At 45.4% G+C, this 27,981-nt stretch overlaps 1 protein-coding gene across 1 annotated transcript in view; it reads left to right on the plus strand.

The window, feature by feature from the left end:
- Window positions 1-27,981, plus strand: part of CKMT1A (creatine kinase, mitochondrial 1A) — a 58,226-nt gene that overhangs the window by 18,741 nt on the left and 11,504 nt on the right. Inside the window, exons 2-6 of the mRNA XM_075345882.1 lie at window positions 7,347-7,550; window positions 12,231-12,429; window positions 16,289-16,384; window positions 16,571-16,792; window positions 20,609-20,694. Of these exons, the coding sequence (XP_075201997.1) occupies window positions 7,399-7,550; window positions 12,231-12,429; window positions 16,289-16,384; window positions 16,571-16,792; window positions 20,609-20,694 (755 nt within the window). The 5' untranslated portion in view covers window positions 7,347-7,398. The remainder of the gene's footprint in view (window positions 1-7,346; window positions 7,551-12,230; window positions 12,430-16,288; window positions 16,385-16,570; window positions 16,793-20,608; window positions 20,695-27,981) is intronic.

Raw genomic sequence — 27,981 nt, forward strand, 5'->3', positions numbered from 1 at the left:
GGGCTATGGAGCAGCGATGGATGGCTCGGCTCTCCAAGTTTAACTACAAGATTAAATATAGAGCTGGGGCTGAAAATCAGAATGCGGACAGCCTGTCCAGAAGGACATCCCCCCTCGCCCACTAAGGACCGGGACGAAGAGCTGGAAGGAGACGAGATTCCTGACTTCGCAAGATTAGCCCGGCAGATGATGGATTGCCGCCAGTATGCTGTGGATGAGGCTGGCACTCCAGTAGGGTCCCCACTGTCCCCACAGGAATGGTGCAGAATCCAGGACCGGAATGCTGAATGTGCCCTACTTAAACAATGGGTGAAGCAGCAGCAGAAGCCGTCCTCTGACACGCGGTTACGACTGTCCTCCAGTAGCCTGACCCTGCTCAGCCAATGGGATCATCTGGTTCTGAGAGAAGGAGTGCTATACCGGAGGATCTTCCTATCCCACATGCTGGAGGAGTGCCTACAGGTTGTAGTGCCGGCCCAAATGGCCCGTGAGATGGTGGGAGAAGCACACAAGAGGAACGGCCACTTTGGAATAGACAAGACCTTCTGGTGGATCCAACAGTCCATCTACTGTCCGGGACTCCGCAAGCTGGTTGAAGATGTCTGCCAAGCCTGTCGCACCTGTGAGCTTTACAAGTCCGCTGAACAGCGTGCACCTGTCCAAACAGTTGAGACATCCCGGCCCCTTGAGCTGTTGATGGTGGACTACCTGTCGATTGGGACGGCGAGTGGTGGCTACCAATACTGTCTGGTTATGGTAGACCATTTCACAAAATTCGCAGTTGCTGTTGCTACCAAAGATCAGACTGCCGAGTCAGCTGCGCGGGCCATCTGTCGACAGTTCATCCAGGTCTATGGGTGTCCGGAGAGGTTGCACTCTGATCAGGGGGCTTGTTTTGAAGGTCAAATTATCGAGGAGCTGCATCGGATGTATGGGATCCAGAAGTCCAGAACCACCCCTTACCACCCACAGGGGAATGGTGCATGTGAGCGCTTTAACCGGACTCTACTCCAGTTGATCCGCACCTTAACCGATGACAAGAAAGACCAATGGCCCCAATTCCTCCCGGATCTAGTGTGGGCCTACAACAATCAACTCCACTCTGTGACGGGTTTTATCCCACACACCCTTCTCTTTGGCCGTCCAGGAAAAGGGGTCCATGACCTAAACCTGACCAGTCCTGAAAAAGATACCGGCGGTACCTATCCATCCTGGCTACACACTCATCGTCAGAAGATGGAAACTGTATACCGACTGGTAGGCCAACAATTCCGGGGCCAGAGACATGCTGACCCGCTCCCCGTACAGGAAGAACCCTTAGAAGTAGGACAGCTAGTCCTGGTTTGTATTAAGAAGCCTCAAGGAAAACTCCGAGCTAAGTGGGAAGCTGAAGTCTATCAGGTAGTTGAGCGCCCCTACCCTGATGGTCATGTGTACAGAGTCCGGGGTGAAGATAGCGGCAACTCTCGCACCTTGCACCGGAATATGTTGCGCCCCTGCCGATCCCAGCCTGACCCCCTGACCACAGTACCCGGTGAGGACGACACTGCTGACATGACTGACACCATTGACATTACTCAGCATAGTGACCTTGTTGACTCCGGGACTGGTTACCCGCCTGCGCAGACTGGCTCTCCCTCTAGGGAACTGACGGAGGTAGAGAGTGTAACCGGTGATAGAGGGGAGGGAAATCAACCTCTGCGGCGTACTACCCGCACCACTGCCGGGGTTCCTCCTGGGCAGTCTTATAGGGACCAGTATGTATGGCCCACTTCTCAGACTCCCCCTGCCACAGCCTCAGTCCTTGCTGCCCTGGAACCTGTGAATGTTGACAGGGACTGCCAACCTTTCAGTGGGGGGGATATGTAATGAGGCGAGCAGCTCTGCCTGTTTTTTGACTGAAAAGGACATGGAGACTGACATTACACAGGATGGTGCTGCCAACTTGCGGACAAGTGCTGAAATTGCTCGAGGGGCGGACACTGTAAAATCTGATCCCCTCCCACAGACACTGGTTGTACAGGAAAAAAGTGCGGGAAAAAGGACACTGAGCCACTGGAGCTGTATCAGAGCAGACCTGCCTCGGACTGCCCTCATCGCTGAGGTGTGAGGGATTGCCAGAACTGCTGCAGATGTGATACTGGATTCAAGGGACCTCCGGACCGTCTCCTTCCTTCATACCAAGAGACTGTATGCTAGTCCTCTGGTGAGAGGGCTGAAGATTTCCCCATCTCTGCTCCTTGGAGTCGCCGCTGTTTACCCAGAGTCCAGGCCTGCTACGTGGGAGCCCTCCCTCCTTGTGTTTTGGACTGGTAATGTAACCCATAGGGCAAGTCAGGGACAGAATTCTTGTTTATCATTGCTGTTTTGTTTGTGTTCTGCGCCGTGTGTCTGAAGTTAAAGACCCGGATAGCAAACTCTGATTATGTGTGCTGCTAAGCCAGCTGCGTGTGTCATTGAAATGTTTACCAGTAAAGAAATGTACCCTTGCATAAAATCTGAGCGTAGGGATTTTGTTGGCGCAGATTATGGGAACTCAGCCGCGGTCAGACCTGCGGCCACTTCACCTGTATGGTTAGACACAATCATTACACAGTACATAGCAGGGGGACTGCTCAATAACTGTGCAATGAGAGCTACCTGGTATGAATTTCTATGATCAAGCAGCTGCATGTAAGCTTCATCCAAGCACAATGCCAAACATCGGATGGCATGGTGTAAACCACACCACTACTGGATTTTGCAGCAGTTGAATCATTATCTGTGGGGTGACAAATAGTCTGTTACGGGGGGACTGGCGAATTAGGATAAAGATTGTGTATATCCCAATAGCTGGTCGGGGTCCACCGTGCTCCCAGATGGTAAAGGAGCTGCTGGCGACCCATAGGTCCGGCGGATAATACAGAGCTTGGTGGCTCCGAAATAATATGATCGTGATCCAAGTTCAACATCACTAAAGGGGGCTTTACATGCAGTGACATCACTAGCGATGTCACTGGTGAAAGCACCCGCCCCCGTCGATTGTACGTCACAGGCAAATCGCTGCCCGTGGCGCACAATATCGTTAGGATCCGTCACACGGACTTACCTGCCTAGCGACGTCGCTGTGTCGGCGAACCGCCCCCTTTATAAGGGGGGCGGTTCGAGCGGCGTCACAGCGGCGTCACTAAGCAGCCGTCCAATAGAAGCGGAGGGGCGGAGATGAGCGGGCCGAACATCCCGCCCACCTCCTTCCTACCGCATTGCCGGCGGCCGCAGGTAAGCAGGTAAGCTGTAGTTCGTCATTCCCGAGGTGTCACACATAGCGATTTGTGCTGCCTCGGGAATGACGAACAACCGGCGTCCTCAACAACCAGCGATTTTTTGAAAAGGAACGACGTGTCGACGATGGACGATAAGGTGAGTATTTTCCATCGTTAACGGTCGATCGTTTGTGTCACACGCAACGACGTCGCTAATGATGCCGGCTGTGCATCATGGAATCCGTGACCCCGGCGATATATCGTTAGATACGTTGTTGCGTGTAACGGAGCCTTTAGACCAGGACTATTCTGAACCCTGTTAACCTCACAGGGTCCACACACCCAAACCAGGAACAGTCCTGTTAACACCACAGTGGTCCTGGGGTACACTGTCCGTGTGCATAAGGGGCACACCAATGGCAGTTGGCGCAGCAGCCGCAGGCCAGTTAACTCCACTGGGCTGCTCAAGCAGGACTGGAGCCATAGGAGGGAAAGCGCGGCACTTTACAAAAAAAGAGACAGTTTGCACTTTGAAATACTAAAGCATGAGGACTATGAATATAAGAATATAGATATGCATTACTGCTAAAGGAAATCTAAGGAAAAGTGACACTTTTTTTGTAATTTTATGTCATGTTCAGTTATGCACCTGTTCACATTGCAGTTTTGGGAGTGTCGTCAGCCTTTTTGTTCAGATTAATGGGGGTCATACCTTTTGACTGTGCACTTCTCCCCCACTGGCCACAGGTACTTTTATCCTATATAGCAGTAGCAGATTCCTATTTGCCCATACACAGGAGTTTTTTAAAACCAGACCGAGGCTTCAGTTCAGAGTAGGTACCCAGTTACGAGATATGCTGTGACGTGGCAACTAGGCAGATATAAAAATGACTTTTTATATGCTGAATATCTCCCTTTTTCTTAGATTTCCTTTAGTAGTAATGCATGTCTATTTTCTTATATTCATGGTCTTCATGCTTCAGTATTTCAGAGTGTAACTGTCTCTGTAATTTTGTCATGTTTAGTTATGCACCTGTTCACACTGCAGTTTTGAGAGTGCCGTCAGTCTTTTTATTCTTGTTTTAGGATGAAACTACCATACTTTGTTTTTTGGATACTTTCTATTACTCGGCTTTGATATTGTGTCGCCCAGTGCTATGGGGTATTCGGTCCTGAGCCATATATTTACGGGGGATGCTGTGTCACGGGTGTTTGCTGACCATCGCCCGGTTCCGTGACCATGGGTGCTTTTTAATGGGGAATATTTACAGGGGAGTTTAAAGTCATTGGTGTGACGCCACCTGCGGGTTGCGGTTAAGATGGTGGAACCGCCGATGCTGAGTTGGTTTTCTCTAGGGCTGGTGGTAATGGCAGCTGTGGTGGTAGGCCCTTCGCAGGTAGGGCTGAGACCGGGAGATGTATGGTGGAGACTTTGGCTGAATAAGGGAGGCCACACCGGGGGTTGCAGTTTAACAGTTCTTTACTCACAGTTGGGCCCTTGGACGGCTGGTTCAGTTCCCTGTATTTCCAGTGCCAGTTTGCTGACTTAGTTGTCTGTCCCCGGCACTCTCAGCGTGGTTGGGTTCCCGTAGCTTGGAGCAGGTTTGGGGGCCCCGACTGCCTTTTGGCAGTATCTTCACCCGTACGGCGGGCAGTGTGGACCCTGTAGGGCCGGTCTGTGTTCCCGATCCCTGATCCATTATTTACTGCTTATGCCCTCGGATTTGTGGGTCAGTGAGGTCCGTGAAGGTCCTCTCACTGTGCAAGTATTTGCCAGACCACGTGAAGCTGACGCCTGACCTAGGGCCCTGTGCCCCGTCGGTGCTCTGTTCCCAGTGGTACTCAGGTGTACCTACCCTGGCGCCCACTCTCTTGTGCCCCCGGGTTACCGTTACACGACCCAGCTCTAGGCATGTCTCTACACTTCCACTCACTACTGCTGACTGGTCGCTGTCCCCTACCACCAGGCTGTCTAGTCCCCTGGAATGGCTCCGCCCCCTAGGTTGCCATCCCTTTTGTGTTTGTCTAGCCAATTACCCCTGGTGTGCAGTGGAAACTGGGAGTTTGGTGTGTGCTGAGGTCACTGGCACTGGTGTTCCAGGTCCCTGGGGGTAGCCCCTGCATCCTGGTGAGGATGCAGTACCTGGTAGTGCCCTGAGTGGTTCAGGGGCGCTACAATATTATTTTATTGATAGAATTATGTGCATTTTTACTGCATTTCTGCTGCAATAAAATGACATTTGCTGTGTTTTTTTATTTGCAGATTTTCTTCATCTCATTCAAATCTATGGGGAAAATCTGCAAATAAAATGCATATGTATCACTAAAGATATTGACATGTTGCAAATTTAAAAAACGCACCATAGCATAAAAAAACACAGTAGACATCTATAAACCCTATCCACTTCTGCTGGAACTGTAAGATGCTGAATTTTTTAGTTCTATGAAAATATGCAGTGTCAAAAACTCATCGTGGAAACTTAGCTATAGGATATGTTCACACGTTGCGTTTTTACTGCGCTGTGTTTTTTGCACGATTTTTTTATTAGTTTTATTCAAACAAATAGCAGCTTTTTACAGTATCTTCTAAAGCTACGAGATTTCAGAAACCTCATGCAACACAGTTGTATTTTTTTCCCAAACTAAAATGGAAAAATGCTCAATTCTTTAAGCGTTTTTGCGGCTTTTTTCACCACTGAAAGCAATGTGTAAAAAGGTTATTGTGTTTTTTTTGGTGCATTTTTGCTGCTTTTGTGGTGAATGAAACTAACTTTATTTAAACATGTACTGTAAACAAATGTCACACAAAAAGGCCGGCTTCAGACATCCATGTTTCAGGTACGTGTGACATTCATTTTAACACGAATGTCACACGTACCCATGTATTTCTCTGGAGTTACACGGCCATGTTTTCACACGGACCATGTGACCCGGCGTGGCCCCACACATACACACAGAGACATGTCCGTTTTTTGTCCAGCATCATGGGTGTCACATGGATCACACACTGATGTGATCTTTGTGACATCAGTGTGACACGGACCGGAGAAAACACAGGTCTTTGAAATAAAATATTTTCTATATTCACCTGTATCCAGTGCTGCTGTCTTCGGCTCTGCTGTCACTTGCTTCTGACTCCTGCTAATTATGCTCATTGAATATTCACTGCACCTCGGACCTGGAAGCAGGAGCATTGCCGGGGACAGCATTGCCGGGGACAGGTGAATATCCAGCAAGCAGTGTGTGCGCAGTGACATCCAGGAGGTCATTGAAATTCCCAATGAACTCTGATGAACCTGTGAAGTCACCGTCGTGACACCCGCTGTAGTGCGGGTGTCATGGGGGTGTCATCAGGAGGTCATCAGAGTTCATTGGAAACTCAGATGACCTCACTGCACACACATTGCTTGCTGGATACTCACCTGTCCCGGCGATGCTTCTGCTTCCAGGTCCGAGGTGCAGTGAATATTCAATGAGCATAATTAGCGGGGGTCAGAAGCAGGAGACGGGAGAGCCCCAGACAGCATCGCTGGATACAAGTGAATATAGAAAGTCTTTTTATTTCAGACATGTGTTTTCTCTGGTATGTGTCACACTGATGTCACATGTATGCAAACACAGATGTTATACATATGACACACGTATGACCATACCAATGCATGTGGCTTGTACATGATTAAACATGGACATCTGAAATCGGACAAAAGCAGATTTATTACTGCCAAGAGAGCAGGTTTGCTGCAAAATAAAATGCAGCAAAAATGCAGTGTGTGAATATAGCCTAAATGTATCATTATAATGAATTCGTAAACATACTATATTATTGCTGCCGTCTTCTCCATGTAACATTCTTCCTATAATGCCGCCACATGTTTTGAATGTCCCACCACATTGTGGAATCTCCTTATTGCATTATGCTGGGAGGGCAGGCCAGATTTGGAGTGGGCTCAGAGTCTAGGGCAGGTCTGCTCTCTCTGCGCCTTGCTGTAATCTCCTCTGTTTTGTTCGGTAGTTTCTATTCATATCACGTCCACCCCCTCAGCCACTGCTCTCTTCTCTCATCTCTCACGTACTCTCCATCTCTTGTCCTCGGTGTCTTTGCAGATCGACTGGGCCCCTTCTTCTATCACTCTCCTAAAGCTCCAAGATTGTAAAAATGGCCAGCACCTTCTCAAGAGTCCTGTTATCCAGGAAATCAGCTGGACTTCTGGCAATGGCTGGTGCTGGGTCACTAGCCGCTGGCTACCTCATTAGCAGAGAAGTCATCAGTGCTGATTCAGAAAAAACCCGGAGACTCTACCCACCAAGGTAACGGCAAGTTTTATTTCCATCTATTTTCTGATCATCATGATACAAATTCCGATTTTTAATTATTATTATTAGAATTATAAGCCATTCATTGTTTAACCATTTTTTAATACCATAGAATCAAATACATAAGGGTCCGTTCAGTTTAATTAACTGTCATTATGATAGAAGCCCCTCTGAATGCTCTAGAATCCAGGATGGAGGGGAATGGGGTTTATTGATAACCGTTTGGGGGATGGGGATCCTAAGATTTAATGAATTCGTTAATAAAATTCTAACACTAAAATCCGAGCACGAAAAACGTTGGAAAGTGATAGTCATTAGAGCATACATTTCATCCTTATTCCTTATATCAGGGCTCACACAGGTTCTTAATAAAATGACAACATTCATCCTCAGCATGGTATATGCTTTCCCAATATATTTTTTATTTGTGATATTTTTTTTGCCTTCCAGAACATTCCTTTAGACAGTGGTGACATAAAATAATGTATTATTTCTAGTAATAGCTCAGGGGACATGCTTACCTAATTATGTGCAGCAGCGCACACTGTCTGTTACCTCTGCAGAGAAGAGCTATCCATCCCTTGTCTTCTGCACAATGCTGCATCTCCGGGGCACAGCAACAGAAATCAATACCTTCTACTCAGTAACTAAAAAGAAAATGGGTTTTTCCTAATAGACGTTTTCTTTGGCAAGAATGTAGGATAATATGGACCATGCTATTTCTTATGGATACTGTGTTTTGCACGTATATGTTTCTTGTTGAAAGCATGGATACTGCTGACATCAGCAGAAAAAGATTCCACTTGCTGATCTGCGCACATCACCCAACATTTAATAGCTTTCTTAGATGGTAGGAATGTGCATTGCTCATTATACCATATCTGAAAAACTTTATAAGGAATTGCAAATAAGCCGTCACCGTGAGCGTGGCTGTATTCATATAAAGCTTTAAGCGTGCAAAGCTTAATAACGCTGAGCCAGCAAGCTCCTTATAGAGTTCACCACCTTAACCTACATTCTGCTACATGGTAATGTATTGAGGCCCCCTAAGAGGACATGCATATGGTATATTAACTTGGGAGCAGAAGGCACCACACAGGGTTCACAATAGATTGACCCATTATTCTAGATTAATGTTCGATAAGAAGATAATCTTGAGTTGAATGATCTGACATGGCTTAATTAATTACATCAAATAATCCACATGTATTTATTAATAATAATCTCCGTAATCCCTAAAATAACTTGTTCCTCCAAAAACATTTTTGTGTGGATCAGTCAACTGTGCTTATTTACTCCGGAGAGAATGATAAGGGACAGCAGAAATTATCTCCTGAGACAACTGAGGACTGGGCATGTTGTAATCCGACTTGCCTGATCCTTCTAAGGCCACGGTCACACGTTGAGTATTTGGTGAGTTTTTTACCTTCGTATTTGTAGCCAAAACCAGGAGTGGGTAAAAAATGCAGAAGTGGTGACGTGTTTCTATTATACTTTTCCTCTGATGGTTCCACTTCTGATTTTGACTTATAAATACTGAGGTAAAAGAAAACTCAACATGTGACCGTGGCCTTACAGTTGGGATACCTCAATAAACATTTAGATTGTTGTTTGATCTCAGCAACATTTATCTAATGCATATGTTCATCTTTTGGATCAGTGTAGCTCTTGGGCGTCACTTTAGTATCAGTGTAGCCCTTGGGCATCACTTTAGTATCAGTGTAGCTTTTGGGTGTCACTTAAGTATCCGTGTAGCTCTTGGCGTCACTTTAGTATCCATGTAGCTCTTGGGCATCACTTTAGGATCCGTATAGCTCTTGGGCGTCACTTTAAGAACCGTGTAGCTCTTGGGCGTCACCTAAGGATCAGTGTAGCTCTTGGGCGTCACTTTAGGATCAGTGTAGCTCTTGGGCGTCACCTAAGGATCAGTGTAGCTCTTGGGCATCACTTTAGGATCAGTGTAGCTCTTGGGCGTCACCTAAGGATCAGTGTAGCTCTTGGGCGTCACTTTAGGATCAGTGTAGCTCTTGGGCGTCACTTGAGGATCAGTGTAGCTCTTGGGCATCAGTGAAGAATCTGTTGTTCTTCCTCCCAAGTGCCTCCTCCCAAGTGCCATTTTGGGTACTGGTATCTTCTTGTGTGGCAGAAAGGCATTTTAGGTCCAGTTATGATTGCTACATGCTACCACTGGCTTCCCAAAAGCTACACTTTGGTGTAAATGTATGCATTTTGATAGCACTGTATAAAATTGACTCACCGCACAAAAACAACTTATTATAACAAATACGAGAAAAACATTTTTGAGAGAATTTTACTGAGGTACATACTCTACCGAGGCCCAAAATCACAAATTAAAATGTCTGATGTACTAATTGAAAAACGTAATGTATGACGAAAACATAGGCAGGGCTGATTTAATATAACATGGCAAAAAAATAGTCCCGATATCATCATATAGTGTCTAGATAAGACTGCTGTAGACAGGCCAAATGCATCACCATATTATGCCCAAATAAAGCTCAGGCCTCTATTAAATAAAGGTCCAGACCAAGTGATGTATTTTCCACCTCCCTGGACATATGGTGACTGTTATCAGAATGACATATTTCCTCTTTAATATGCATGTTTACCTTTGTTATATATGCATGGTATTTTGAAAAAGTTATTGGATATTTAGACACCTCTGATGGTCCTTTCTTCTGGGGCAAACGTTCAGATAGAAATCTCCTTGTTTTCCATACTGATAGCTCCGTTGAGACTGTCCAAGACCCAGGGACAGTATATTGTTGATGCGTCCTGTTCAAATATGAATAATTCAAAAATAGAAGTCAAGTGTCCATCACTAACTAAATACTAGGAGCAAGAGGGCAATCAATGTCAGCAATCTGGAGGACTAAAGGGGGTGTTACACGCAGCAATATCGCTAACAATATCGCTGGTGAAAGCACCCACCCCCGTCGTTTGTGCATCACGGGCAAATCGCTGCCCGTGGCGCACAATATCGTTAGGAGCCGTCACATGGACTTACCTGTCTAGCGACGTCGCTGTTGCCGGCGAACCGCCTCCTTTCTAAGGGGGCGGTTTGTGTGGCGTCACAGCAGCCGCCCAATAGAAGCGGAGGGGCGGACATGAGCTGGTCGTAACATCCCGCCCACCTCCTTCCTTCCGCATTTCCAGCGGCCTCAGGTAAGCTGCAGTTCGTCGTTCCCGAGGTGTCACACGTAGCGATGTGTGCTGCCTCGGGAACGACGAGCAACCTGCAAGCTCAACAATGAACAATTTTTTGAAAAGGAACGAAGTATCAATGATGGACGATAAGGTGAGTATTTTCCATTGTTAACGGTCATTCCTTGCTGTCACACGCAACAACGTCGCTAATGATGCCGGATGTGCGTCACGGAATCCGTGACCCCGGCGATATATCGTTAGATACGTCGCTGCATGTGACGAGGCCTTAAGATTATTTCTGTATTGTTGAGCTGAGCAATATATGAGAACTCCACCACATTCCATGCCCCATGCAATGACTCCTCCTTAGTGCGACGTTCAGTTTATGCTGTGTGATGGGACAGATATATTTCCTGCCAATCAATATTTACCACTTACAAAGACAATAACATCAAGTGTCACTCCCTTCATATCCTGGTATTGATCGGTGCAGTGCAGTACGGCTTGACAGGTTGTCCTAATATCACAAGCGAAAAGTTGTTGAGTATGTCAATGAAATTTGAAGATCTCTTTACATAATTTTATTTGGGGTCAAGCATAAAGCCGAATGTAGACATCTGTTAAATACTATATATTTATGGCCTGTTTTGCATGAACTGGGTGCAGGTATGACACTGTAAAATTCAGATCAGGAAACCTGCGGCCTATCCGTGCATCGCAGTCTGTACAAGTACTAAGTTTCATTGAAGTCTGAATGAAGCCTAAAGAAAACGTATTTTCAGTACTTTAGTGTTCTTTAAAGGGAATTTGTTATGCGGTTTTTGTTTCCTCATCTGAGAGCAGCAAAATGGAGAAAGAGGGACCCCAATTCCAACGATCTATCACTTGGTATACTGGCTGTAGCAGTTGTGACACAATCAGAGTTTGTAGATGTAGCATGTAGGTCTCTATGTACAATGTCTATTGACAGTGAGCTGCTTGACAGAGGAGGGGGTGCGGTCGGACCAGGGCTCACATGCCCTGTAGTACAGAGCAGTAATAATCTGCTGGAGGTAAAACCTTCATTGTATGGAAACAGCACATAGCCTAATAAGTGACACATGACAGAAATCTATATCTTAGGTCCAACCTCATGCTGTCCTCAGATTACATAGCAAAAACCTGTTGACAGAGTCCCTTTAACAATTGCTTGTAGCCTACAACCGGCTATTGTATGAATGCGATCACTATGCACCCGGCTTTAGTAGGAAGATCAAAGAAAGAGGGTTCTGCCTCTCTGTAGTGCTATATTCGGGCTCTTTGTTTAGAGCAATGCGTTATTTTCACAAATGACAAAATTGTCTAATCTGTATAATTTATGACATTCTCTAGTCTAGTTTGAAAAAAAAAATGCATCAATTAAAGGGAGAGCATCATTGCCTGACTATTGGTGATGGATGCACATATACAGTATGTAGATGGGGCCATACTATGAAACAGTAAAATTTGTCTTTTTTTTTTTTACAGTGCAGAGTACCCAGACCTCCGGAAACATAATAACTGTATGGCCAGTAACTTGTCTCCTTCCATCTATGCCAAACTCTGCAACAAGTCCACCCCGAATGGCTTCACCCTTGATCAATGTATTCAGACTGGTGTAGATAACCCAGGACATCCCTTCATTAAAACTGTGGGCATGGTAGCAGGAGATGAAGAATGCTACGAGGTAAGCATGGCCTGACACTGTGCTGTCAGGAATGCTGTATGGTTTGGTGAACGTGGTGCACACGTGTCCTCTCACTTTTCTTGAATTTCATTAAAGATCCTGATTCCTCACAAAACAAACATAATACGATAGCAAAACCCTTGTTATAGACTGCAGTTTACATCTCACCCACTGGGTGGCCACCATGACACGCATAGTATAGACATCTCGTGGCATAGTATCTGGAAATCATGTTGAAAGAATTGGTAATCTCTGATTATGGTAAACCAAAAGAAAATGTAAAAAAGGCACATCTGTATTTGTTCTAAGGGATAAATTACAGAAATCTCATAGATAATACAGTGTGTAAGTGAAGGAGGGCACATGATCTCTTCCAAGATTTTACACAAGGCAACAATTTTCTGTTTGTGAGGAATATCCTTGGCACATCAAAGCTGTTTTGCTTTTAATAGGACAGGTAATGTAATGTAATTACCAGACTCTCCTCTGACTGTTGAATCTTGATAATTCAATATACTGTAGTTCATTATCACTGCACAGCGGTATTGAGTGGATTGTACTTCTTGACTGCCATTTGCGGCACCATCAATCCAGAGTTTTAATGAAAAAAAAACAAAGCAATGTTGAGCCATCACTTATATAAGAATCTCAAGTATGTAAATCATATGTGGTAAAAATCTGTCAAGAGGTGTTTTCTATGTTGTCTGAGTGTATTATGATATAGGGGCAGAGGCCTTGATTTCAGTAATTTGTCACTAAATGGTCTGCATTCGCTATTTTGATAAATTCAGTTTTCTCTGCTGCAGATCTAGCAGTGCTCTGAATATTGAGCGCTGAATAATCCCATCCACACCACTGACTAGCAGCTTTCTGTGTATATTGTAAAATATCACAAAGCTGTTAATCAGTGGTGGGGTAGAGGTTGCTAAGAGCAGGAAGACTACATAGCACGGGACAAATAGTCTTGTGGTGATGATCTCCTATTGATAAAACACAGTTTATTAAAACAGCACACAGACCAAAAAGTGATACACCCTGGAGTGATATACCCTGGAATCAGGGACTCAGCCCTTAAAGCGCACCAATCAGCAGGATTTTCCTATATAACCTAAAGCCAATCCTATACTGGTACTATCATGATGATTCTATACATATCAATAGTTGTCAGCTAGGATGTATAGATTTTGAAACACAAGCAAGTAAAGTTTGTAAAATGAACAGTTATTTGATTGACAGGAGCTGCAGCAGCTGGAGTGGGGTTTGATAATGATTCCCGCCCCCTGCCTGTTGTTCCTACCTCTATCTTTTATTTATGCTAATTCCATTACAGAGGTGTTTTACTAATGGCTGTGGCTATAAATCATGGTGGCTAGAAGGACCTTGATGACGTCATACCCACGTGACCAGAAGGGGTGGTGCCTCAGCCAACATAGCTGATACCAGGAAGCAACATTACTTTAATGTTGGCTGAGACCCCACCCCTTCTGGTCACATATGTATGAAATCATCAAGGTCCTTCTAGGAACCGTGATTAATAGCCACAACCTTCTATAATGGAATTAGGATAAATAATAAATAAGGGGAGAACGGACAGGCAGGGGGGTGGAATCACCATCAACCCCCCCCCCCCCAGCTGCTGCCAATCAAAAAACTGCTCATTTTACAAGCTTTATTTGTTTGTGTTTCAAAACCTATACATCCGAGCTGACCACTACAGGTATGTATAGAATCAGCCTGATAGTGCCAGTATAGCACTGGCTTTTGTGCATATGGGAAAATCCTGCTGATTGGTGCGCTTTAAAGCATACTGCTTTCAGATTACATAACAAAAACCTTCTGATTAGTGTTGTGCTCGCCACTGTTCGGTACTCGATCGAGCATTGGGGTGCTCGGGTACTTGCGGAGTTCAGCTGAGTATCGCGGGTGCTCAGATGTGTCGTCCAAGAAACGGCTACCACAATGCACAGGCTTGCTTCATTGCATGATGTGTGCAGGTTCCCCAGGGAGAGGCATACACAGTCTCTGAATGGCTCTCACTGAGGTTGAAACATTATTTTTGGATGTAATGTGTCAAAAGAAAAAAAAACCCTCCTTTTCCCTGGAAATGCTTGGTTATGGTTGGCTTTATGGGGTAATTAATTTCTGTTATAACGGTTACTTGAGCCCTTTCAGAGCATCTGACGTACTCGATTCGAATACCAAGCCCCCGAGCATTTTAGTGCTCCCATCTCTCCTTCTGACAGATTACATTTAAAAAATTCCAGATAGTAACAAAAAATTATATCAATGACACGTGAGCTATAGTCATCACTTTACTGCAACAGTCTGTCAGCAAAGATTGAATATAAAGTAAGAAAACCTTCTGTAATTGACTCAGATGATTTGGAAGCACATGATCACACCTCTCCTCAGCATTTCTTCATTAAGGGTACACTCACATGAGCGTATGACTTGCGCAAGTGCAATGCGAGAAAATTTCGCATTGCACTCGGACCAATGTTAGTCAGTGAGGGAGAGCAGATGGTCAGCTTCTTTCTCATCCAGATCCTATATAAGAATTTGAATGAAGACCAGTTTTAAATGCCGCACTAAAAACCACAGATGCTGTAGATAAAAGATTTCCTTTATTTTACAATTCTACACGTTTCAGAGACATCTCAGTCTCCTTCCTCAGGAAAAAGAGGAAGGAGACGGAGATGTCTCTGAAACGCTGTGCTGTGATTTTGGCACGTGTGTGCTGTCCCTGTACCATCACAACATGGACTTCTATACTTACCTGTCTATGGTGCTGCTGTCCCCAGCGCTGCTGCTGCTTCTGGGTCCATGGTGCAGTGAATATTCCTGAGCATAATGAGTGGGCCCAGAACCAAGCAACAGCAGTGCTGGAGACAGGCGAGTGTAAAAAGTCATTTTATATCAAAGTCACATGTTTTCTCCAGTACGTGTCACACTGATGTTACACGGATCACATCAGTGTGTGGTCCATGTGACATTAGTGCTGGAGAAAAATGGACTTGTCTCCATGTGGATACACGGTCCTTGTGAAAACACTGATGTGTGTGTGTGCTGACCCATTCATTTTAATGGGTCTGCGTATGTCTATGTCTCCAGTATGTACCAAAATGGATGTCCTACCACTGACGTGTGAAGGGGGCCTTAGGCTGTGTGCACACAATGCATTTTTGATGCAGATTTGTCACAAATCTGGATGTCTATCTTTATGCCACCAAAGTCAATGAGCATTCCGAAGTACTGTGCACATTGCTTAGTTTTTCCTTGCAGATTTTGTGCAGAAAATAATCTGCAGCGTGTCAATTGTTGGTGTGTTTTTTCATGCATTGTTTTTATCTCTTCCACTGATTTATTTCATTAAAAAAACACAAGACATAAAAACGCACCAAAAGCACGTGTTTTTCTGCCAGAAGGTACATGTTTGATGCAGAAAATTTCTGCACCAAATCTGCAACATGCGCACATAGCCTTAAGTGGTGACTGAAATTGCGCCAATCGTGCCCTGTGACTGAAAACTGGAGACTGGAGGAATAAAGTTTACTCCCAGTAGCCAGGCTTTCAGTGTGGCAGCTGCACAGCTTCAAAACATTGCAGATTGACTCCATATTTGCAGGATAACAGCATTTGGGGATGTGACAAGTTCTCTTTTGGGTCTCCATTTTACCTTTCTCAGCAGGACCACTTCTTCTATGAATACCCCTGTAATCTGATTTATACTTCTTCATGAGTATCTACTGTATCTAGAGCGGATTAACTTGTGGAATATGTTTATTAATATTAATAACAATGCGAAGAAGAACCATAGCCTGCAAAAATGTCTGAAGAGATTTTGTTTTTGATGTTTCAGGTATTTGCAGATATTTTTGATCCTGTTATAAAGGAGCGGCACAATGGATATGATCCAAGAGCCATGAGACATCCCACAGACTTAGATGCCAGCAAGGTATTAATAGAAGACTACATGAATATTAGCGCATTGGATACAGTTATATGTGGATCTAAAATGTGCTGATCTGGATTAAAGGAAAATGAAATGTGATGTAAAATAGTTAAATAAAATGTACATGAAAGGTTCTGCTATTTTTAATTTTTTATGTTTCGTAATAATCTGTATTTTTATTCTTGGCAGATTAAAGCCGGCCATTTTGATGAACGTTACGTACTGTCATCTCGGGTTCGGACAGGAAGAAGTATCAGAGGTCTCAGTTTGCCCCCAGCGTGCACTCGAGCAGAGAGGAGGGAGGTGGAGCGGGTGACAGCCGATGCCCTCAGTGGTCTTTCTGGAGACCTGACTGGACGCTACTACAGACTAAGCGACATGACTGACAAAGAACAGCAGCAGTTAATAGATGTAAGAAGGCACATTACTGAGCAATGATTTTATATTGAGAGCCTCTATCAGGCCTCGTCCACATCTTGGGTATTTGAGTTTTTTAGGCTATGTGCGCACTTTGCGTCGTCGTAGTTGCAGTTCAAAACGCATCCTCTGGCAGAAATTGCTTTTGCCAAAGTTGCTTTTGTCCATTGAAACGCGATAAATATGCGTGCGTATTTACCGCGTTTTACCCGCGTTTTTAGTGCTTTTTACATGCTTTTCCATTTCGTAAAGACAGATGTGTTTTGAACATAAAGACACTGCTAAATAAAGTTTAAACAGTCAAACACTATGAAAAAAGGAAAAAAAAAAGAAAACAAATATAATTATTTAAATCATAACAAAAATAGTTATATTTAATATAATTATAGCAGTTTTAGACTATTTATGGTTGAAATAACAATAAATTAATATTTTTCATTAATTTAATTGTCGGACTATGTGTGTGTAAAGGGACATATCATTCCATTATTTTGATGTCATAAACGCATGTTTTCAGCATCTAAAAAGCATGTAAAATGCTGGAATTTAGATGTTGGTTGCTTTTTGCAACTTCTCATTGACTTCAATGTTAGCAAAACGCAGCCCAAATGGCAAAAACAATTGACATGTTGCTTCTTTGATCGCTGAGTTTTTGCCCAAAAATATGCAAATTAAACGCTGCGTTTTGAACTGCAAAGTGCGCACAAGAAATCCCCATTTCCCATAGACTTTGCTTGAAAATCAAAACGCATGCATTTTGGCATAAAAACGCTGCAGTTCAAAACGTTGCAGAAACGCAGGTAAAAACGCAAAGTGCGCACACAGCCTTACCTATGTGTAGCCAAAATCAGGAGTGGAACAATCAGAGGAAAAGTATAATAGATAATCGTGTTGCACTTCTGTATTTATTACCCACACCTGGTTTTGGCTACAAATACTGAGGTAAAAAAACCTCACAAAAATACTCACTGTGTGCATGTGGAATAACATTATTTTTGGGTGCAGTATTTTTAAGCCAAAACCATCTCTGGGTCCCAAACACATTCTAGGTACAAATCTTTCCCATTTTCGCTTTCCTAGTTTTGGCTTAGGGTATATTCACATGTAGTTATTTTATGTGGATTTTGAAGCAGATCCATTTCAAAATCCACATAAGGCCGGAGTCACACTTGCGCGTATCTCGTGCGAGTCTCGCATCGCATCACCCGCCTCGGCCTGATGCTCTCCGGACAGGAGCCTCTCAGCTGCATAGAAATACATGCAGGTGATCCACTCCTGTCAGGAGAGTCCGGCCGTGCCAGGTGACGCGATGTGAGACTCGCCCGAGATACGCACAAGTGTGACTCCGGCCTTAGAAGAACATTTGTTCTTTTCACACAGATTATGTTCTGTGCCAAAATTCACACTTTCAGAGCATTTGACCTACACGACTCGAGTACCGAGCCCCCGAGCATTTCAATGCTCCCCATCTCTACTTCTGACAGATTACATTTAAAAACAAATTCCAGATAGTAACGAAAAAAAATATCAATGACACGTGAGCTATAGTCATCACTTTACTGCAACAGTCTGTCAGCAAAGATTGAATATAAAGTAAGAAAAACAGCTCACCCCTTCTGTAACTGACTCAGATGGTTTGGAAGCACATGATCACACCTCTCCTCAGTATTTCTTCACTAAAGGGGGCTTTACACGCTGCGACATCGCTAATGCGGAGTCGTTGGGGTCGCGGAATTTGTGACGCACATCCGGACGCATTAGCGATGCCGTTGCATGTGACACCGATAAGCGATTTTGCATCGTTGCAAAAACGTGCAAAATCGCTAATCGGCGACATGGGGGTCCATTCTTAAAAATCGTTACTGCAGCAGTAACGAAGTTGTTCCTCGTTCCTGTGGCAGCACACATCACTGCGTGTGACGCCGCAGGAACGAGGAAGCTCCCCTTACCTGCCTCCCGGCCGCTATGCGGAAGGAAGGAGGTGGGCGGGATGTTACGTCCCGCTCAGGTCCGCCCCTCCGCTGCTATTGGGCGGCGGTTCAGTGACGCTTCAGTGATGTCGCTGTGACGCCGCACGGACCGCCCCCTTAGAAAGGAGGTGGTTCGCCCGTCACAGCGACGTCGCCGGACAGGTAAGTATGTGTGACGGCTGTTGTGCGACACGGGCAGCGATTTGCCCGTGTCGCGCAACAGATGGGGGCGGGTACCCACACTAGCGATATCGGGACCGATATCGCAGTGTGTAAAGTAGCCTTTTTTGCTATGTCCGCACTTTGCGTTTCCACCTGCTTATCAGTTGCTTTTTAGGTCCGTTTTGAACTGCAGCGTTTTCATGCCAAAAGGCATGCGTTTTGCTTTTCCATAATAGTCTATGGAAAATGTGGATTTGCTGTCCACACTTTGCTTTTCAAAACACAGCGTTTAATTTGCATATTTTGTGGCAAAAACCATGCGTTCAAAGAAGCAGCATGTCAATTGTTTTTGCCATTTTGGTTGCAGTTTGCTAACATTGAAGTCAATGAGAAATGGCAAAAAGCAAGCTAAATAAAAATTCCAGCGCTTTACCTGCTTTTTTGGTGCTGAAAACATGCGTTTTGGACTTACAAAACGTTTGCTTTTCTGACATTGAAATAATGGTATGATATGACCCTTTACACACACACACATAGTCCGACAATTAAATTAAAGACAAATATTAATTTATTGATATTTTTCCGCTAAATAGTATAAAACCGCTATAATTATATGTAATATAACTATTTTATTTATTTTTTCATAAATTAGATATGTGCTCTTTTTTCTATTTTTTCATTATGTTTGACTGTTTAAACTTTATTTAGCTGTGTCTTTATGTTCAAAATGCATCTGTCAAAACGTAATGGAAAAGCATGTAAAAAGCGCTAAAAATGCGGCAAAAACGCAGTAAATACGCATGCGTTTTTAGCGCTATTTTGGGGACAGAAGCAACTTTGGCAAAATCAATTACTGCCTAAATGTGCGTTTTGACATGCGTTTAGGACGACTCAAAGTGCGAACATAGCCTAAGGGTACGCTCAAATGACTAGGACGAGTGCAATGTGAGAAAATCTCGCATTGCACTAGGACCAATGCTAGTCAATGAGGGAGAGCAGATGGTCACTTGTTCTTTTCGCACAGATTATGTTCTGTGCCAAAATTCACACTTAAAAATATTTCAAATCTGTAAAATTCCCATTTATTTCCATGAGAGAACCTGCGTGTAATGCACAGATCACATTTTTGTGTGTGCTTTCACGTGTGTTTGAAAAAGTGTCTATTCTTTGTTGTGTTTAGTGCTCTCAATTCATGGCAAAACATGGATTTCTGTTGCAATATTATGTCACTTCTTGATATATTGTTTAAGAGGTTTCTGCAACGGAAAAGCTTAAAAAACACCCTTTTGTGTTCTCTTCCGGAGACGCTAGTGTCTTTTGCGGGAGAACGCGCTGTCCGGGCCCATGATCAGGGTCACTGACACAGCGTATTTTCTCTGTGTTCTCCCACTTAGAACATTAGTGTCTCCGCAAGAATAAATTGGCATACTGTGGCTTTGAAACCCAAGCCTTATGTCAGTTTATGGAGCGTTAGAAGGACAATAGGCATGGATTTCTGTAAACCCCATCCACTGTGCTTGTACTGCACAACGCAGTGTTTTGAATACAACAAAAACATGCTGTATCCAAAACGCTGCTAATCCTGATCCTGGACATGGGCCCTTATAAGCCACATAAAACTTAATCGTCAACACAATTTAGCTTTATTTACCCGCTTTGTGCTTTTCATCATCCCCAGGATCACTTCCTCTTTGACAAGCCTGTATCCCCGCTACTTACAGCTGCAGGAATGGCACGTGACTGGCCCGATGCCCGGGGAATCTGGTGAGATGCTGCTGGATACACAACTATTTTCTAAGAACCTCGTGTTTATAACAAATCCTCTTTTGTTTTCAATATCTCAAAGAGAATTTCCCTTCAGCTCTGCAAGAAAGATATACTGTGTCCTTATTGTGCTGCAGAATAAGCTGCCGCCTCCGGTCCACCCCCTGCCAAGCCCTGGGCTTATATCACGGCAGCTCTCATCTAAAAGCCAGCTGAGTCAATCCACACGCTTGGTGTCCATTCCTTTTCCACAGCGAAGTCCACAAGGGTAAATACAGCTGTGGATGTCGTTGTGAACATTGTGGTGAGGCCCCATATTTCCCTCTTTGCATTGGAGATGGTGAAACATTTGCAGCATAAATAAACTTGTTGTAGATGTCAAATAATCTCCGCAGTGAGTGAGATTTTTTTTAATCTCATACACAACACTATTACTGTAAAATGCAGATTTTTCTTTTAGAAAATCTGCTGAATTTGTCACCTATGTAAATGCACCCCAAGGCATCATTAAGACCTTCGTTCTTCTCATACAAGTGTTATCCGTGTTTTTCACGGCTAGCACTATACCTATGATAGTCTGTGGGGTTGTGCACATGTCCGATCTTATTCTTCGTACTGAGTGGTTCATTCAAAATTGCAGACACAAATATAAAAGGAATCTGTCAGCAGGTTTTTGCGATGTAATCTGAAGAACACACATTTCCAGGGTTAATAGAAAATTTAGGGCTGCCTGTCTTGTCACAGTCCGATCTGTTATTTATTTGCTATATTTGTTTAAGCAGCAGTAGCCTTATCATTGCTTGGACTACAAAGTCACACGCAGGACAGTCCGGCATGCCCCCTCCTGTGTTTGACACCTCACTGTCAATGTACAATCTCTATAGGGAGCCTGGTGTGGACTGGGAAGGTCACTCAGCTCTGCTACATGACTAAAGCTGGGTTCACACATAGCGACAGCGACAACGACGTCGCTGTTACATCACCATTTTCTGTGACGCAACAGCGACCTTGTAAGTTGCTGTAATGATCGCTGCTTAGCTGTCAAACACAGCAAACGCAGCAGCGATCATAACGACACGCGTCGCTGTGCTACATGTGCAGAAAGCAGGGAGCCGCGCACACTGCTTAGCGCTGGCTCCCTGCACTCCTAGCTACAGTACACATCGGGTTAATTACCTGATGTGTACTGCAGCTACATGTGCAGAGAGCAGGGAGCTGGCACTGGCAGCGTGAGCAGCGGACGCTGGTAACGAAAGTAAATATCGGGTAACCAGGGAAAGGTCTTCCCTTGGTTACCCGATATTTACCCTGGTTACAGCTTACCGCAGGCTGCCAGACGCCGGCTCCTGCTCCCTGCTCACTTCATTTCGTCGCTCTCTCGCTGTCACACACAGCGATGTGTGCGTTACAGCGAGAGAGCGACGACCAAAAAATGAAGCTGGACATTCAGCAATGACCGGCGACCTCACAGCAGGGGCCAGGTCGTTGCTGGATGTCACACAAGGCGACAGCGACGGGACGTCGCTGCTACATCACAGGAATTGGTGACGTAGCAGCGACGTCGTTGTCGTCGTCGCTGTGTGTGACACCACCTTAAGGGCTGGTGCGCATGTTGCGTAAGTTAAGTGTAGCTCCAGCAGGAAAGTTCAAGTTGAACGGTACCAGGGTAGGAGCCCTGGTGCCACTGACTAGGAGGCAGACCGTGGTCTCCATCAGCAGGAGACGGGAAGATGACTCGGCAGAACCGAGGTGGACCGGGATAGGGTTGTAGCCCGCCGGTACCGACACGGGGAACCGACCCGGAAACCGTAGCACAAAGGGGGTTACTTGAACCCTGAAGCCAGAACCGGAAACAAGCGGCCTGGTTAATTCACCGATTGAGGCCAGGACTAGAGGTCCTGTCCCACCCAAAGTCCCTCATAGAAGACAACAACCCACCGATAGGGATAGGAGGTCACCGCCAGGGTCCATAGATCCCACGGGCCAGCGTCAGTGGGCACAGCTCCTTAGGCCACATCCAGCCGAGAGCGGACTCCTGAGTTTCAGACTAGGAAGTCCACCTTACACAAACAGTGCAGAGGAAAAGGATAGAGACCACCAGCCGGGTGGGGGACCCGAATGCAACCGGCCGCGGCACCGGCCACCATCACCTTGGTTTACCAGAGACTTGTGTGATTTATTAACTGTGAGTAAACAAACCATCCCTACCCACGGAGGGATTAACAACTAGCTGCCACAACATCTCCCCCGGGTGCCCCACAACAGCAGCGGTGGTGTCCCACCTCACCACACACCGTGGGGGGTGTCACGAACTTACTACGGCTTAGCCCGTACATCTACATCTCCCCTTTTTATTCGGCGTGTCTGCGAGACCCCTGGGTCTGGAGACCTTCGAGCCACCACCCCAGAAGGCCCGGACCCGAGCAGCGACGGCTGCTGGCAAGGGGGCGGCACACATGCATTTATGCTGCGTATAGCACTACAGCGTAAATGCATGCGTCCTGCGTCCCCTGCACAATCTATGTAGATTGTGCATGATACGTGCACACAATACTTTTATGAATGCAGCGATTTGGGTGCTTAAATTTTGACCAAAATCCGTGCGTTCAGAAAAGCAGCATGTCAATTATCTGTGCGTTCTGGATGCAGCTCGCACTATGTCTATGGTGGGGGCAGCATCCCGAGCGCATGCGCGTGAAATTGGCTTTTTTTAACAAAAATACTGTATTCATTTTGCAGTGCTTCTGCAGCGATTTGAAGCACACATGTGCTGTCAAATCGCTGCAGAATATTCAGCAGGTACGTGCGCATGAGCCCTAAAGCTAAAAATTCTGATGGTGTCAGAACCGCTGCAGCCAGTAATCTAAGTGATAAATCGATAGAATCAGAGCCTCTTTGCCTACATCATGCTGCTTTCCGATGAGGTACTAAAAATCTGCTGACAGATTCCCTTTAATATTGATCTGATCAATCAATATTGACAATGTAAAGGGTACTTTACACGCTGCGATATCGGTACCGATATCGCTAATGAGCGTACCCACCCCCGTCGGTTGTGCGTCACGGGCAAATCGCTGCCCGTGGCGCACAACATCGCTTACACCCGTCACACTACTTACCTGTATAGCGACGTCGCTGTGAACAGCAAACCGCCTCCTTTCTAAGGGGACGGTTCATTCGGCATCATAGCGACGTCACTAAGTGGCCGCCCAATAGCAGAGGAGGGGCGGAGATCAGCGGGCCAAACATCCCGCCCACTTCCTTCCTTCCTCATTGCTGGCGGGACGCAGGTATGGTGAGTTTTCTCGTTCCTGCGGTGTCACACATAGCGATGTGTGCTGCCGCAGGAATGACAAACAACCTCGCTACTCACCTGTCAATGATTTTTGGTGTTGGAGCGACCTCTCCAATACCAACGATTTTTACCTCTTTTGCAATCGTTTTAGGTCGCTCAGAGGTGTTACATGCTGCGATGTCGCTAACGACGCCGGATGTGCGTCACAAACACCGTGACCCCGACGATATATCGTTAGCGATGTCGCAGAGTGTAAAGCATCCTTAAGTCTATTGGTCAATGACAATTATCATCAATGACGTGCACAAACCCATATGCATATTTCATCTATTTTTACTCCATTTGCAGAAATGCAATAAAAACAAAAATTTTCCTAATCTCATTCAAATCTATGGAGAAAATCAGAAAGTAAAATGCATATTTACTACAAGAGAAATTGACCATGATTTCTATAAATCCCATCATTTTTTGCTGGAACTGTAGTACGCTGCATTTTTTTGTGCATGAAAATGTGATTTTTCTTCATATGTCATCATTGATTTTCATCAGCGTTTGTCATTATCAGTTTTTCTCTTATGAATTCTGTAAAATAAAAGATGGAGGTTTCTCCAGCTTCCCCTATCAAAAGGTCTGTGAAAAACGGCAGCAAATGGATGGCATCTGGGTGCTGTCCGATTGTTTTTCACAGGCCTATTGGTGACTTTGATGAATGACTCAATGTCTTTTTGATTTTGTATATGCTAACATGTGAACAGCAGCATAGAATATAAAAGGTACTAGTTGTGTCTATGAAAAAACAGACAGGACTCCAAGGCTATGCTCAGATGACCAGCATTTGTTAATTTTCTGGTGTTGCAGAATTTCTGCACCTTAGTTTATTTGCATTTTTTTCATTGCGTTTGTGTGATTTTTTTTTATTATGTATTTGTATCGCGTTTTTGATGCTGCATTTTTTTTAAAACTTCCTGATATTGACATTCTTGGGTGCAGATTATATTCATTTTTGATGCTTTTATGCTGCAGAAATTAGCTAAGAACGCATGTGCTTTTTTTCGCGTGTGGATTTTCTGCATCTAATGTAAGTCTATAAGGAAATTCTGCACAGAAAACGCAACGTACTCGCAAAAGAAATTGACGTGCCACAGATTGGAAAAACACATCACAGGTCACATTATGCAGCTTAAAAAGAAAAGTGCAGTGGGCAGGAGATTTCTATAAACCGATCCACTTTGCTGGAACTTTAAAACGCTGCGTTTTCAACACAGCAAAAATATGCAGCATCAAGAAGCAATAAAACCTCATTGTGGACATGTACCCTTAGAAAAACTGACATCTGAATGAGCTGAAATACACTGCTAAAAAATGCACCAAAAAGTATTGTGGACAGCTAGCCTCGAGGGTCTTAGTAGCCGTATTACTCATTTAATGACAAGGTTGCGGTTAGTTTCACATGAGATATGTGCTCAATATTGCACTAGTCATACAAATGCAAGTGTCAGGGTTCTATGATTTTGGCATTTCATTTCAGTATTTTAGACCCAAAGTCAGGCAGCCATATTATGAACACAGAAATACAGGGGTGGTCGGATAGAGACTGCTGAGGGCTCCTGTGCAAGCAATTAGTTTGGGCCCCCCATCCATACCACAACACAACACAACAGAGTCTGTGTGAAAAATGTGCAAGCATTCAGCAGTCTAGTCCACATGCTTGTGTATAGAGGGGCCTTGGTCACACTCATTTACAGACCAGGCTAGTCCTTGTGTATAGTGTTAAGCCCCACAGGTGTAGTGTCAGTGTCGGTGCATTACCTTCAGGGACTCCACGTTGCTGGATCTCCGTCACTGGTAGGAAATCTTCTTGTTTGATCGTGACGCCACTCTCAGTATTGCGGCCAGTAGGGACCGCCACTGCAGGTTGAGGGTCGCCTGGGGCTGATGGTGTGTGCAGTTAGATGTAGGAGCCTCCTGAGAGTGAGGCAAGCCCCAGGGCCCTGTGTAGGTTTGTAGTACCACAAGTCGCAGAATGACCACACAGGCAGGATGTCTTTCAGGGTTTTTTACTCACTTCAGGTGGCAGGGTGAGTAACCCGGGCGTAGCTGAGATGAACCAGGTAGGAACCAGGTATCCTTCAGGCTGACTTTATGAGGGTGACTACTGACTCGCCTTCCTTAGCCCTTGGTGGTTTGGGGTGACCCCGACTTTTAGTCCCTATGGGGGTCACCCAGGGAAGATGCTGCAGCCTCTCTCCCCTTGTTGTTTGCCGTGTGCTTGTTCCCCGGACCAGGCCACTCCAGCTGCTTGCCTCCTGTGACCTATGGGCCCTCACTGCGGTTACGTGGCTGCGGCTTTTGTGGTGTTGTGGTGTGGGCTTTAAGAGCCCCACACTGGCAGGTTTAGCAGGGAAAGGTGAATCTATCCTCGCTTCGGGATCTGCCGCCCGGTTGGGCCTGGTGCTCTCTAGCAGTCTCCTTACTTCCCACTCCGTTGCACTCTCTAGCTGAAGCTGGCTTTCAGATAGCACTCCTAGTTGACCGTTCTCCCCCGTCTGTAGCCACTGCGCGGACGCTGTCAGATTGCACAGCTCCAGGGATCTGCTCCTCACTTGAGCTCCCTGGACTCTACACTGAACTCGCTCACTGCTCCTCCTCTCCTGTTCTTGCCTACGCCACCTAGCAACCAGACTCTCCACCACACCCCTTGAGAGGAGATGGAGGCTCTACCCCCTCCACTATTCCAGTGAAGGTGAAGGCTTGCCCCCTCCTGGGATCCCCAGGGGTCCTCTCATGGGTACATGTGTGAGACCTGATCACTATGCGCCTGTGTTCCACACCCCGGTCAGCCTTCTGGATTACCTGTGTTGTACTGTCCCCAGCATGGGTGCAGTACTCAGTGGTGCCTGACCAGGTCAGGGGCGCCACATTCCCCCTTAGTTATCACCAGCACGTCCTCGGGCTGCAAGACAACATTTTAAAATGCATAAAACATTAAAACATGTAAAACATTTAAAAGCACCAGGTACCATACATCACCACCCTCCACCCACAAGTCCGTTAACCCACCCAAAACCCTCTCACGTTGGCCGCGGCTTCAGCCACTTCTGGCAGGATGTAGAGGCGGCTTACATGGGCTGGTGGTTTTCAGGGTATACCTGGCCTGGTGGATCCGCGCCCTCAGCCTCTTCTGGCAGGATGCAGAGGCGGCCTCCACAGTTGGTGCTGACCAGGTACCCTCTTTGTGGTGGTGAGCCAAGGCCCCATAAACAGGCTTGCTCTCTGGTCGCAAGTGAGCCAAGGCCCTATATACGGACGGGCTCCTCCTGGTTGCAGACGAGCCAAGCCCCTAAACAGGCTGACTCTGGTGGCGGTGGTGCCCTCTGGTGTAACTATTTACACTGCGAGAGTTTGTGGCTATAGCAAGTTCATAGCCTTAAAGTTTATTTCTCACAATAGTTTTTGTGGGCACATGCTTAAACAATAACGTTGCAAACTTTTCAACTTGTCAAACTGGTCAAACTTTCGGTACTTCTTTCTTTACTTTACTCCTCTTTACCAGGGCTTTGGCCTATTGGGCTACGGCACCTGCTGTTTTCCTGCTCCTTGTCATCCTCTGAGGTAGTTTCATCTGTAGGCTCTTTGTCTTTTCTTTCTTGATCTTCATCTGTTTCCTTTTCTGCATCTGTTTCTGTATCTCTGTCTTTTCTTTCCTCTTTGGGACATGGTGCTACGTCTAAGGCATAGTAGCCCCTTTCTCCTTGATGCAAGGTGAACTGTACTACGTCTCCAATTTTCAAATTTCTGCCTGAATGTCCTCTGGGCAGGTGGGCTTGAACATCTCTCCGATTCACAAATATGCCCTCTTTTATTCCTCTTACTACAATAAAGCCGTATCCGCTTTTCAAATTGAAGTCCTCTACAACTCCTCTGTAAAGGGGTCCTCTGACCTGGACTCTAGACCTTCTCAGTAATCTTTTCTCCTGCAGGTCTCTGGCTGT

The sequence above is a fragment of the Anomaloglossus baeobatrachus genome, chromosome 4 (assembly GCF_048569485.1).
Source record: "Anomaloglossus baeobatrachus isolate aAnoBae1 chromosome 4, aAnoBae1.hap1, whole genome shotgun sequence".
Taxonomy (NCBI): Eukaryota; Metazoa; Chordata; class Amphibia; order Anura; family Aromobatidae; genus Anomaloglossus; species Anomaloglossus baeobatrachus.